At 42.4% G+C, this 13,680-nt stretch overlaps 1 protein-coding gene across 5 annotated transcripts in view; it reads right to left on the minus strand.

Annotated features, from left to right (window-relative positions):
- CCDC149 (coiled-coil domain containing 149) overlaps positions 1–13,680 on the minus strand; it is a 60,929-nt gene that overhangs the window by 20,362 nt on the left and 26,887 nt on the right. For all 5 annotated transcript variants that reach the window (XM_028743377.2, XM_028743376.2, XM_028743379.2 and 2 more), the window contains 6 exons: positions 9,040–9,156; positions 7,928–8,100; positions 6,703–6,775; positions 5,431–5,515; positions 4,938–5,082; positions 2,921–2,997 (listed from right to left, as the gene is read on the minus strand). In XM_028743377.2, coding sequence (XP_028599210.2) covers positions 2,921–2,997; positions 4,938–5,082; positions 5,431–5,515; positions 6,703–6,775; positions 7,928–8,100; positions 9,040–9,156 — 670 coding nt within the window. The remainder of the gene's footprint in view (positions 1–2,920; positions 2,998–4,937; positions 5,083–5,430; positions 5,516–6,702; positions 6,776–7,927; positions 8,101–9,039; positions 9,157–13,680) is intronic.

Consider the following 13,680-nt stretch of genomic DNA (forward strand, 5'->3'; position numbering starts at 1 on the left):
CAGCAAGGCTCTTGATTCTGAGGTCCACTGAGATAGTGCATAAGCAAATTTCTAGACCATTCATTATTTATGCTTGACAACCATCATGGTGATGAACTCGATAGAGGGAAGTTGTGATCAGCCAGTTTGAGATCGCTATCTGACCAGGCCAGGAAGGACTTGACCTCACTCTAAATGCCCTTCTTTTGTCACTGAGATAAGCACATAGAGTTATGTTATCACATCTTCTATATGTTCCCTGTTGGTTGGGGTCATGCTAAAAAAGTAGTTTTTCTTTTTTTTAAAGAAATGGACTGAACCTGTAGCTGACCAGAGAAAAGGGCTACGAACACAAAAGGTGAATGATTATGTGTGATCTTTCCAAGGAGAAATTTGCACACACATAGCCAACATTGCTTTTGTGCTGAAAATCAAGAGTCAAACATTCAGCATAGCCATTAACTGTTTGTTAACTGTTCCGTCATGTGAACTAAACGCTCCTCAAAATGCTGATGTCCTCCATAGACACGACAATTCTCAAGGATGTGCATACTATGCAGCAAAGTTTATCGAAAAGTCTGTGCCATGAACAATACACATTCTGCAGCCTATACTGACTATAATAGAGGCAGCCAATGTAGCACTCTCCAGATTGCAACAGAATAAAAATAAAAATGTTGATCTGCATAGCAAATACATTGTCCTAAGAAGGAGGCACAATTTGTAAAGCGAATTTCAGGAATATGTTTGAAGTAGAATAAAATTATAATATGGGGGGTGGACACCAAATTTTATTAATAAAATTTCAATTGTGTTATTGAAATGTATCTTTTAAAATAATAGATTTAAGCTGCAATCCTATATAGGCAGCAACCATTTTGTGTGGGGATTCCATTCCTGGCCCCTGTGCATGTCAGCTGTAGGGCTGGGCTATGCCAGGTTTTCAATCAACGTCGCGATTTATCGCCAGCCATACATCGGGATCTGGGGATACACCACAATGTTAAAAGAACAAGTTGCATTGGCCGCAGCACGCAAGGTGCAGGGTGAAAACTCTCTCAGTTCTCACTGTGGGGGGGCTGAGGTGCTTTCACCCCAATGTCTCGTGGGCTGCGAACAGTGCAGCTTCTTTGTGTGGCTCAGGTGGGGAGCAGGAAGGGTCCTGCCCCCGCCCCCCCCAGCTTTCCACTGTTCTTGATTTGAGTTTCTACTGAAATGAGGCTGCCTTTTAATGTTGTATTTTAATCTTGTTTTTAAGTTGTATTTTAATCATTTTTATACCTGGTGTTAGCCGCCCTGAGCCCGGTCTTGGTTGGGGAGGGCGGGGTATAAATAAAAATTATTATTATTATTATTATTATTATTATTATTATTATTCCTGCCCCCCAGCTGAGCGAGCTGCATGCCTCTCATTCTTGCATGCAAGGCATAAAGGCCTGCTCACCTGGGGGTGCGCAATACAGCTTGCTCCTCCCTCTGCGGTATGAGGGGCAGATTGTGATGGCGGCTTCACCTGGCAGTATATCGTGGGTGAAACTGTTGCTGCTACGGTCCCTCTGCTGCTAGAAGCTTGATGTTGAAAGCGGCGCTGATCACAGAGGGAGTTAGAAGTGGTGTTGGTTTCATTCGCAATATATTGCCGGGACGCGGGTGGCGCTGTGGGTTAAACCACAGAGCCTAGGACTTGCCGATCAGAAGGTTGGCGGTTAGAATCCCCGCGACAGGGTGAGCTCCCGTTGCTCAGTCCCTGCTCCTGCCCACCTAGCAGTTCAAAAGCACGTCAAAGTGCAAGTAGATAAATAGGTACCGCTCTGGAGGGAAGGTAAACGGCATTTCCGTGCGCTGCTCTGGTTCGCCAGAAGCGGCTTTGTCATGCTGGCCACATGACCCAGAAGCTGTACGCCGGCTCCCTCTGACAATAAAGCGAGAAGAGCGCCGCAACCCCAGAGTCGGCCACGACTGGACCTAACAGTCAGGGGTCCCTTTACCTGTTTTAAAGCTGCCATCGCAGTCTGCCCCTCATACTGGTCCCGGGTGTTGTATCAATACATTGCACAGGCCTAGTCGGTGGAGAGCCCATAAGCCACCTCACCCTGTTACACTTGGCCCGTTCTGCTCTCCTCCGGGTCCAAAAGGACCTGTGTGTCGACAGACACGCAAATGGTTGCTGTCTGTAAATACTTGCTGGGGAGTTAAGTCTCACTGAACTCAATGGACTTTGTCCAACCAAATCGCCCTCAGAGCAGATCAATGGACTTCAGTGAAAAAAGCCTACTGATTACAATGGCTCTACTTTGAGCATCACAACCCAGTGAGATTCAGTTCTAAATGCACATGGATAGGGACTGCATTGTTAGAATCGTTTTAGCTTTTATTTCCCATGTTCTTACTATGCTTTAGGCACATCTGCATGGTAAAGAACTTAAAATAAATCCTAACTCCCAGCTCTCCTGAAACTAAACTACTACAGGATTGCATGTGTGAAGGCTTCTGTGCCAAAAAGACCCTTATCCTTGGGTAGCTTTTATTGGAAGGACAAAGTTTTCACATAGAGAGAGAAATCACGGGCAATCTCCTGGTGGCATTCCCAGGTAGTTTTTCTTCTTACGTCTGACTAGCCTACATGTTCAGAAAAATTATGTGGCAAGATGTGATTGATAAATGTAACATGTCATTAATTATGTTGTCAAAGAACCTTTAAAATGCTTCCATTTCAGAAAAATCTAACTGTTATGTGTGAAAGAAAACAAAGATTTCTTATTCAGTAAAAATATTTTCATATTACTTTTCTTATAAAGACTAAAAAAACAAACCCTGCAGCAAATGAGGAAAACAATGCATTTTCTAATGTAAACAGCAGGTTTCTTATGAAATACACATTTTAAAATGTCCTTATGTTCAGATACCCCCAAATTAAGTACGACTATGAATTCTGACTTACCTGGGAGACTCCACAAACCAGAGACTTCTAAAGTCCTCAACTTTTTCTCCAGTTCTGCTACACGATTGCCTAAGATTCTGAAATGAAGATAAAATATTCCATGAAATGCAATTAAAAGTATAGTAAGCAGGGAACACACCACGGATGGGCATGTGCCCTTTATTTGATGGGTGATATCCAATGATAGGTGACGTTCAGTGTCGTGAGAGAAGACATCCGCTTGTGATACACAAATTTACATTTAAACGTATGGTATAGATTAATTCACATGAAATACATATATTTTTTCCACATCAGGTTAAAAATGTCTCCAATATATCAGAAATTATTCTGAAATAATATATATTTATGATATGCCCATGCAATCCACCCACTCCTAAAATGGGTATACAATCTCAGGACTTGCTTGTATTCTGCACCACATTTGCAGACTACATTAAAGGGTTCACTTCTCCTTCATAATTAATCAGAACACCTTCCTGCATATTTGCCTCAAATCCACTGATCCCTTGTTACCATACATCCAGTCTACATATGAAGAAATCCTATGGAATCTGTAGTTGACTTAACTACTGTAACAAGGAATATGTAGTATTATTGCAATATGTATTTACTAGTGACTGTAATTAAGGATGTTTTGAGGAATTCAATTTTTGTGAATTCCAGTGTGCCCTGACCTAATCTATACGTCTCGTGCTAATGTGTACTCCCCACTGCAACTTGATTTTACACTTTCTAAATTGTTCCAATGCAGCTAGTGAGTAAAAAGCCAAACCCTATAGTTTAAAAATTGTGTATTTTGAAAGAAAAGAGTTTTTAAAATATCAATATTTTGAAAGAAAATATCTCTGTAACGCTAATGGAACTGTACAGTACACCTCAAAGAAGGAATGCACATTCGTGTTTATCAAGCCACAATTGTGAGTAACTTTAAAAATGTAAGGTCAAGGGTTTTGGTAACATATTATGAAACCATGCTGCTGCGTCAGAGCCACTTAAGTTTCAGCATCCTGCTTGTATTAGCCAGTAGCGAAACCTAAGCACTTGCCTTGAAATACAGTGGTACCTTGTCTTGAGTCTGCCTCATTGAGTGGCCATTTCGTCGAACGTCCGCGGCAGACCCAGAAGTTCCGGGTTTGCCTCTCACGCATGCGCAGAAGCGCTAACCACTCCGGGTGCGTGTGCAGAGCGGCACTTTGTCGTGCGTCCTTTTCGTCTAGCGTCCAGGGCTCTGGAACGGATGCCAGTCGCAAAACAAGGTACGATCCAGAGCCGAGGGCCTTCTGGCGGTTCCCTCATTGCGAGAAGTGAGGTTACAGGGAACCAGACAGAGGGCCTTCTCGGTAGTGGCGCCCACCCTGTGGAACACCCTCCCTTCAGATGTGAAGGAAATAAGCAGCTACCCTACCTTTAAAAGACATCTGAAGGCAGCCCTGTTCAGGGAAGTTTTTAATATTTAACGCTGTACTGTTTATAACACTTGATTGGGAGCCGCCCAGAGTGGCTGGGGAAACTCAGCCAGATGGGTGGGGTATAAATAATAAATTATTATTATTATACGACTGTAACAGCATATTCTTTCCTTTATTAACCCTGCCACTGAGTCCTTCCTGTTTCTCTGTGTTGGATTTTAGACCATAAGCTTCTTAGGGCGCAGAACTTCTTGTGCTTTGCAAAGCACCATGCGCATGGATGGTGCTAATAATGCTGATGATGTCAGCAATATGTATCTCTCAAAACTGATGCACTGGGTTAACGTCAAAATAACTACAATTTCTTACATTTTTACAATTCCATAAAGATGCACACCCACATTCACATTGTTTGGCGTTTTCGCTATACCCCAAGATAAAAGCCTTTAAAGCGAAATGCAAAACAGATTTTGAACTAAGTCAACTGAAAGTTCGAACCCTGTATGGGACAACTGCATATTCTTGCATTGCAGAGGGGTCTGGAATAGATGAACCTTAGGATCCCTTACAACTCTGCAATTCTCTGTTTCTGTGAAAGTGCCTACTTGTTGGTTTGCCTTTGATGCTGAATGACCATGTTTTTCTCATGGATTGTCTCCAGTAAAGCAGTAGCCAAAGATTTAAGGTCATAAATGGACTGCGGTGTGGCTGGCAGGCTGCATCCATGGTCCTCTGATAACAGCTCTTGGACTGGAAAAATCAAAACAAAAGAAATACTGACTTAGTTTTATGGAGATAGAAGCCTGGAAATGACACATCAATAGACATCGGGGGCGGGGAAAGAATCAAATTCTATTCATTATTACTGCAACCCCTTGATCTGTTTTCACTGAAGCCCCGGAACAGCAGTTCTTAGCTTCCCTCACAGAAATGGTGACTTTTTGAGGGTGTTCACTGTATTGCTCAAAGTTATTGCAGTATCTCAAAGCGAGAACACATGAGAATACATGAACACAATCTTCGCTGTTTTGCTGAAGTCTCAGAATAGCAGTTCTTAGTTTTCGGAGAGAAAAGGCAAGACAAAAACCAATGCAGTACCTTGCTTAGCAGAAAGGACTCCAGTTAGTGCACTGCTATTTGACTTGCTGTGAGACTTGGAATTTTTCCTCCTCTCTAGTGCATTCTAAAACAAACAGCAATCAAAGAATGGTAATTTGTTTAATAAATAATAATAATAATAATAATAATAATAATAATAATAATAATAATAATATATTTATTGTCATTGCCCCCTCTCGAGGACAACGAAATTACTTGGCTGCTCCATCCACCCAGGTAGGTAGGGCATTTTAGTATATAAAAAATGTTTGGTTTTTAGTAGAAAATGTCGACGTAACTTTTGATTAGACTGAGAGGTTAAGAAATCAAACTTTGGTCCCTCAAACTGTCCAAATTTATTTATTTATTTAAAAATTGTTAGTGAATATGTAACCACCAGCAAAGAGTAACTTAACACAGCATCCAAGTTGTCTGTAAGGTTTCGCCAAATGGCAGATTATTGTGCTACATATTCACACCCAACTTAAGTAGAAAACAGAGGTACATAGGAAAAGATTTCAGACATCCTGGATATTAGTCTAAAATAAATATCCCACTATATCACAATATAAAGTATTTTTTGGGTTTTTATATTGTAAACTACCCTGTGATCCTTGGAGGAAGAATGGCATATAAATTAAATAATAACAATAAGTAAAAGAGTAATTTTCAGAATACATAAGCAATATTAATGGTCGCTTTCAACTGAACATGATGGATAAATCATTTTATTGTTGAAAAAAATCTAAACAGATTTGAGCAGCTGAATAATTGTACAGAATTCTTTTACAGCAATTTCTTCTGTAGCAATTGCATTCTCATGGGGGATAAAGCTAATTGAGATCTATCTTTTCTAACAAGCAAATAAAACATGTTTTAATCACTATGGGTATGTGATTAAGCCTTCCAATACTAGCAGAACGTATAATGTTGACAACCTTTATGTAAAAGAAAATAGGTCAATTACAGGTACTAAAATCACCCTGCAGGTCTCTAGAATCGTAGAATCATAGAGTTGGAATAGACCACAAGGGCCATCGAGTCCAACCCCCTGCCAAGCAGGAAACACCATCAGAGCACTCCTGACATATGGTTGTCAAGCCTCTGCTATTAACACAGAAAAGGTGTGGCACTCTGTATTTTTGTGAATGAATTAATCTACTTTCTAATCAACTCTCTGAATGGGTAACAAGACGGAAAACAAATACAGGTGCACACCACAAACACATGAATGAAACTGATTGCATATTATATCACAAAAACAAAATCTACCTTATACTTTACAATATTTGATTTGAGAATGTTGACCTCTTCTTGAATTTGCTTTAATCTCTCATGAAGATATCTGGAAAGTCAGAAAACAGACTATATTACTTTCATGAAGCTGTTTATCCATTGAGCCATTTTAAAAGGTAACAGAAAGTAATGCAGAGATCGTGAAAGAGCTGAAGTTTGTAATTTGCTTATTTAAGTAATTAGCAGGATTCATGTACTGGTTAAGGATCAACAATCTCTAAGTGGTTTACAAAAAAAGTTGACCTAAACATTTTCAAAGCGCAAGTAAAATCAGCAGCTTAAAAAATAAAATACCGTAATAAAATAAAATATCATGATCAAGTATATATCAAGTTTACATGGATGGGTAGGCTTGCCTAAAAATGTTTTTTAGCAGACACAGGAAACAATACAGGGCATAGTATCAATGGGGAGGGAATTCCAGAGTGTAGGATCAACTCCTAAGTGCAGAGCGGACATTGTGTGGCACTTGTAAATGTGCCAGTTCTGCAGGGTGAAGAAGTCAAATGGACATACATGGGGGAAGGTCATCATTCAAGTAACCTGGCTGCAAGCTTTAAAAAGTTTTATGCGCTAAAAGCAACATCTTGAACTTGGAACAAATTAGCAGCTCAAAAAATGAGGGGACTCAAGCTACAATGGTGAACTGAAGGATTCACCCATCCCTCGCTAAGCCCATTATAAAACAAGCCCACCAGAGTCCTGGCTAGCTAGCCCCACCCCTTAAAATTTAATGTTGAATAAAATTGGTGACAGTGGACAACTCTGTCGGGTACCTCACTGGAGTCTGTATTTCTCTAGCCTTGTTTTATCGACCCACGTTGAAGGAGTCAGATTAGTGACAATCAATTTAATCCTTGAGATAAACTTCACGCCTAACCCCGTATTTTGTAGAACTTGAAAGTATTGCCACACTATTCTATCAAACACCTTTTCCACATAATTAAGCAGCTGGGTGGGGCTTTTTAAGAAACAGTGATAGCTTCTTACACTTGATGGTATGTTACTGGCTTTATTTTTTTTAACAAAAATTCTTTGTAGTGCAAATTTGGCTCCAAAGTCTTCTGGAGTATCTTACTGCTTTCAAACTAAAATTTAGAACTGCAAAATACTAGCAATGACTTAGGTTCTGAGGTGACCCTTGTGAATGCTATGTGGCCCATTCTCCCGATAAGTTATAACAATTTCTAAACAAACTCACCTGTTCTCCATACAAAGAGCATCAATATCGATAATGCGGTTTACATGTCCTCCAAGAACATGGTTAAGCTCCTGGTTTAATCTGTCAGACTTATCTTGGTAAGAAGAGCGCTCCTCTTTTACATCCTGTAGTTCATCCAATGCTGCTTGAAGATCATGTTGCAGAGTCTCAATCTGACAAAAAACCAAAACTCAAATGCATCACTGTATTCTGTTGAATATTATATTAACCTATGTGCAAAATAACCTGTTTCTGCAAGCAAACCTTTAAAAAAGAGAGGTTAATAACCAAATTAACGGTAAAGGGACCCCTGACCTTTAGGTCCAGTCACAGACGACTCTGGGGTTGCAGCGCTCATCTCACTTTATTGGCCGAGGGAGCCGGTGTACAGCTTCCGGGTCATGTGGCCAGCATGACTAAGCCACTTCTGACGAACGAGAGCAGCGCACGGAAACACCGTTTACCTTCCCGCCGGAGCGGTACCTATTTAGCTACCTGTACTTCGTGCTTTTGAACTGCTAGGTTGGCAGGAGCAGGGACCGAGCAACGGGAGCTCAGCCCGTCGCAGGGATTCGAACCGCCGACCTCCTGACTAGCAAGCCCTAGGCTCTGTGGTTCAACCCACAGCGCCACCCGCGTCCCTAATAACCAAATTACATCTCTCCTTATGGTAGGAAGTCTGGCTGAGGCAAAGGAGGAAGCTAAGGAGTAGCAATAGGCAGGAGGGGAATTTAGGCAGCATTTTACCCCCAAACCCTTTTAACTATTAAAACTGGATTATGTCCCAAAAGGAAATGCTTCTTCACACAACACATTTATTTATGAAATTCAAAGCCCAGGTGTAGCAATGGCCATTAGAAAGGAACTAGACAAATTTCCTTAGGAATTTGGAGAGGAATTTGGATTTCATGCTTTGCTTGTGGGCTTCTGGGTAGCATCCAACTAAACGCTGTAAGGTAACTGGATGTTAGAAGAGATGATGTCTGGCCTGATACAGCAGGTCTCTTTATATGTTTTTACTTCTGCCCTACAAACAACTCAAGATCCAAAAGTATATTCTGGAGGTACCAGGAACAGATGTACAATTATAAGCCATGCTCATTGGTAAGTACTTGTTCTCGTGCTTTCTCCAATTGCTGGACCAGGTCTTCACGTTCATGTGGTGCGAAGTGGCGTGCCCCAACCTCCTCATCTCCGAGTCTTTGTTTAGCTATTGTCATCCTAAGGAGCTGAAAGAAACACCAGCAAGTTAGTGCTTGAATTAAGGCCGTTTAATGAGGATTAATGAAGGCAGTATAAGGTATGTTTCACATCTACAGAGATGAACCTAGGTTTACCACCAACAATGCATTTAACAGGTAATTGTTGCCAATCACAGGCCCCCCAAATGGGCTCTTGACCTGTGTGATATATCCATATATGCCATCAGACACATTTATCTGGCCAGCTATCCTCTTTGGCGCTGTGGGTTAAACCACAGAGCCTAGGACTTGCCGATCAGAAGGTTGGCGGTTCGAATCCCCGCAACAGGGTGAGCTCCCGTTGCTCGGTCCCAGCTCCTGCCAACCTAGCAGTTCGAAAGCACGTCAAAGTGCAAGTAGATAAATAGGTACCGCTCTGGCGGGAAGGTAAACGGCGTTTCCGTGCGCTGCTCTGATTTGCCAGAAGCGGCTTAGTCATGCTGGCCACATGACCCGCAAGCTGTATGCCGGCTCCCTCGGTCAATAAACCGAGATGAGCGCCGCAACCCCAGAGTCGGCCACGAATGGACCTAATGGTCAGGGGTCCCTTTACCTATCCTCTTTGGTTGGTAGAAGAGTAAGTGAGTATTGCATAACTCTGTACTACACACTTAAGGTGATGGGTGGAGGCCTGGGTGCAGTTATCTCACCTCAAATGGAAGAACCCAGATGCAAATCAGGTGTACGCAGGTACAGCCTCATACATTACCATATGGTGCACTGAAGGAGTATGCTCACCTGTTCATCTACCATGCAAAGAAGACTGCTAGGTGGTTAAGTCTGTCCCATTAGGCAACATCAAGCAATGGCTTCCATGTGTAGAGTACCAATCACAGACCGGAGGAATAGCTTTAATATCGTCTCATACAAAATCCTTTTTACATTGTGACAGTTCTTATGTTCTGCTGTGATGAATCAATGTACATTCATGCATGAACTACTCTCAGTTTTGCCCCTAAATGTCCCTTTTTCTCACTGTTGTAGTGGAAGCATAACAGTATGTTTAAATCCAAATCAGTCTCCAATATGTACAAAGCATGTGTAATATTATTGTTTTTGTTTAAGCACTTATTTCTATTATGGACTTTCTTTTAATTGTGCTATTAGGTTATGTGAGTACATCAACAGAAGAACAGGATATATAAATATATGATACAGATATCTGTGAGTCCTGTTTTATAACAAATGTGTGCACATGTGAGGTGCAATCTTCTCACCACTTACAACTTCCCTATTCAAATCTTACCTGCCCGCTCCCCATTTTCCCCTTGGGTGGGTTACGGTAACAGAAGCAAGCCTGACTACAAGTAAAGCACATGGGGGAAATGGATTCAGTTTGAGGGTTAGGCCAGAGGTGGCAACCTGCAGCTCTCCAGATGTTTCTAAACAATTCCCATCAGCCCCAGCCATCATCCCAGGAATGATGGGAGTTGTAGTTTAGCATCACCTGAAGGGCTAGATTCCCCTCCCCTGATTAAGGCAATTCTTGTCCATGTGCCCCTCCCTGCACTTACACACACAGACCATACCCATTGAGTCAATCACCCATCTCCTACTACCCTCCTGAGAAAAACCCCACCCCACCCTCCCACTATATATAAGGGTCTGGTGACTTCTGTTTCAGAGTATCTGAAGAAGTGAGCATGCACACGAAAGCTTATACCAAGAACAAACTTAGTTGGTCTCTAAAGTGCTACTGGATATATATATATCGACTGCGTCAGACCAACATGGCTACCTACCTGAATCTAGAACACACTTAGACAATTACGTGTTTGTCAGTGTGTTATGTCTCAAATAGCCCTCAGGCTTTCTTTCAGTTTTAGCTGGAGGACAATTATGAGAATAACAATTAAACACATATCTAGAACACTTAATTATTTTCTTGAACTTCCCTATCAGTAGTAGCAATAATCTATCCATACTACTATTTTAAAAAAATACCTACAGCCTAAAATATAAAGGTAAAGGACCCCTGGACAGTTATCTCGCTTCAGGCTGAGGGAGCTGCCGTTTGTCCACAGACAGCTTCTGGCACAACGGGACACCATGACAAGTGCCAGAGAGAATGGAAATGTTTACCTTTCTTCCACAGCGGTACCTATTTATCTACTCGCATTGGTATGCTTGTGAACTGCTAGGTTGGCAGGAGCTGGGACAGAGCAACAGAGGAGCTCTATACGCTACGCGCATTCGAACTGCCGACCTTCCGATTGGCAAGCCCAAGAGGCTTAGTGATTTAGACCACAGCACCACCCGCTACCCTTAACTCAGAACTAAGTTCCACTGAGTACCTAATTTCAGTGAATGAAGTCCTCAATCTGGGATTGCCTTTTGTACAGCTTTGTTCAGTGCTTCAGACACAGCAATCTGTTTATTTACAATGAGAATTCTAAAATACCACTGCAGTTAAAAAAATCCTCATCAATGCCCGTGTTAGGCAAGATGTGCCCAATATGAAAAATCAAAATATTTCACCAGTGTTTATGTGATCTCCAATAGCAAGTATTCAAACTGGCATGAACTCAATTCGGAGCCAACCATTTTCAAAGCTACCGTCAAAAATGTTTTGAGGAGTGAAAATAAAGTGTGTAAGTTACCTACAAAATGATGAGGCCATAGTGGATGAAACTATTTAACTCCAACCCTCCCCCCTCCACATTCTGCATTGCTGGGAGAGAGAAAGAATTACATCTCAGTGGTCCAATTTGTAGAATTGACGCAGAGGCATGAGAAATCTGCAGTGAAAACTCCCATGACTTAACATTTTGCAGCTGCGCTACAGAATTAATGCACATCATTATATTTCATGAAATAGAAGATCACTCTTCTGAAATTGAGCATCACATATTAAGGCTACCTAAAGCAATTTCAGAATGCCAATCACTTAAGTACCTATGGGCCAATTAAAATATTGCTGATGCAAATGACCCGCGATCCTCTGCTTCAGCCCCATTAAGCCCACGCTGCTGTGGCTGCTATTCTTCATTTGACAAGCTCCACAGGGTGACTGACTTGCAGGCCTCAATGAGGAATTGACCCCCATGTTGCTTTCATTTTGGCAAATTGGGCTGTTTTCGCATTCCCAGCCAGCAAAAATGGGGAAGAGGAGGAAGATGTTATGTGTATATTTTTAAGCACCAATTTATTTATTTATTAAAAACATTTTTACTAATAATAAAGACATGAATGGAAGATGGTTGGAAAGGGGACTAAGAGAAGCTGGTGGTCAAAGAATCAAGCCCCTGAGTTTTAATTTGACAGCAGAAGCCTTACAAGTAGCTGTTATTGCAGATGAAATTCTGGTAAGGTGATCTCTTTAGCAGTTTGTGGGTCAGATCTGGTGTTGTTCTTCTATGTCCAACCCCCCAATTCAACAGCCTACCAGCTTACGGGGGTCCATCCCTAAGTTTTTTGTACTGGTGTGAACCTTGGGGCTCTTTCAGCCCTGATGACACTTCCTTCTTGAACGTGCACAGTGCTGTTTCAGCTATGGACCAACACTCAGAAAACTGAGTTCATAACTATTCTGGATAATGATTTTTGTTTTTGGTTCTTTTTCTTATGCACGATTGTGAACAGCTTGAATGTAAGGTATGTGGGGAAACGACATACAAACGAAGCAACTACAAACCAGGATTTTGGGTTCCACGCTCCTCCTGGGTTTCCAAGGTGGCAGGTGTAGCCAGGAGAGCCTTTGCTAAGCCTAGACTGGAAAACCAGCGGCACCTTTCCCCAAATAGGACAGGCCTAGCCACATTCCTGCATGCCTTAGTTACTGTATTTTTCGCTCAGTTAGACGCACCTGACCATAGGATGCACCTGCTTTTTAGAGGGGGAATGCAAGAAAAAAAATATTCTTTAAAGGGAGCGCTGAGCAGAGCCTGTATGCATCCCAGGCTCTGCTCAGTGCTCCCTTTCACGAGCTGCAAGGAGTGTGTGTGCGGCGCTTGCAGGCTTTTCCCCAAGGAGGGAGAAGGGCAGCCCCCCCACGCGGCTCTTTAAGGGGAGCGCAACTCTTGCGGGCTTTTCTGAGAGGTGGGGGAAGGGACTGAGGGGCTGCCCTCTGTCCCTTCCCCAACCTCCCGCAAAAGCCAGCAAGAGCCGCACACTCTTTAAAGGGAGCAGGGCTCTTGTGGGCTTTTCCGGAAGGTGGGGCTGCCCTCCGTTCCTTTCCCCCACCTCCCGCAAAAGCCAGGGATAGCTGTGTGAAGCCTCCTCAGGGCAGCGGGATGAAAACTCCCCGTGCCCTGAAGAGGCTTCGCATGGCTAAGCCAGAAGCTACAACAGCGATCCCTCTCGCTGTTCTGGCTTCTGGGATAGCCGCGCAGCCTGCATTCGCTCCATAAGACGAACACACATTTCCCCTTACTTTTTAGGAGGGAAAAGGTGCGTCTTATAGAGCGAAAAATACGGTACATCTGGACTGGAGCAGTATAATGCATTCACATGCACTGTCTTTGTAGACTGTTTGGATGACATTTATTGGGAGAGGTCTCTCTCTCTCTGTGT

The sequence above is a fragment of the Podarcis muralis genome, chromosome 9 (genome assembly GCF_964188315.1).
Source record: "Podarcis muralis chromosome 9, rPodMur119.hap1.1, whole genome shotgun sequence".
Taxonomy (NCBI): Eukaryota; Metazoa; Chordata; class Lepidosauria; order Squamata; family Lacertidae; genus Podarcis; species Podarcis muralis.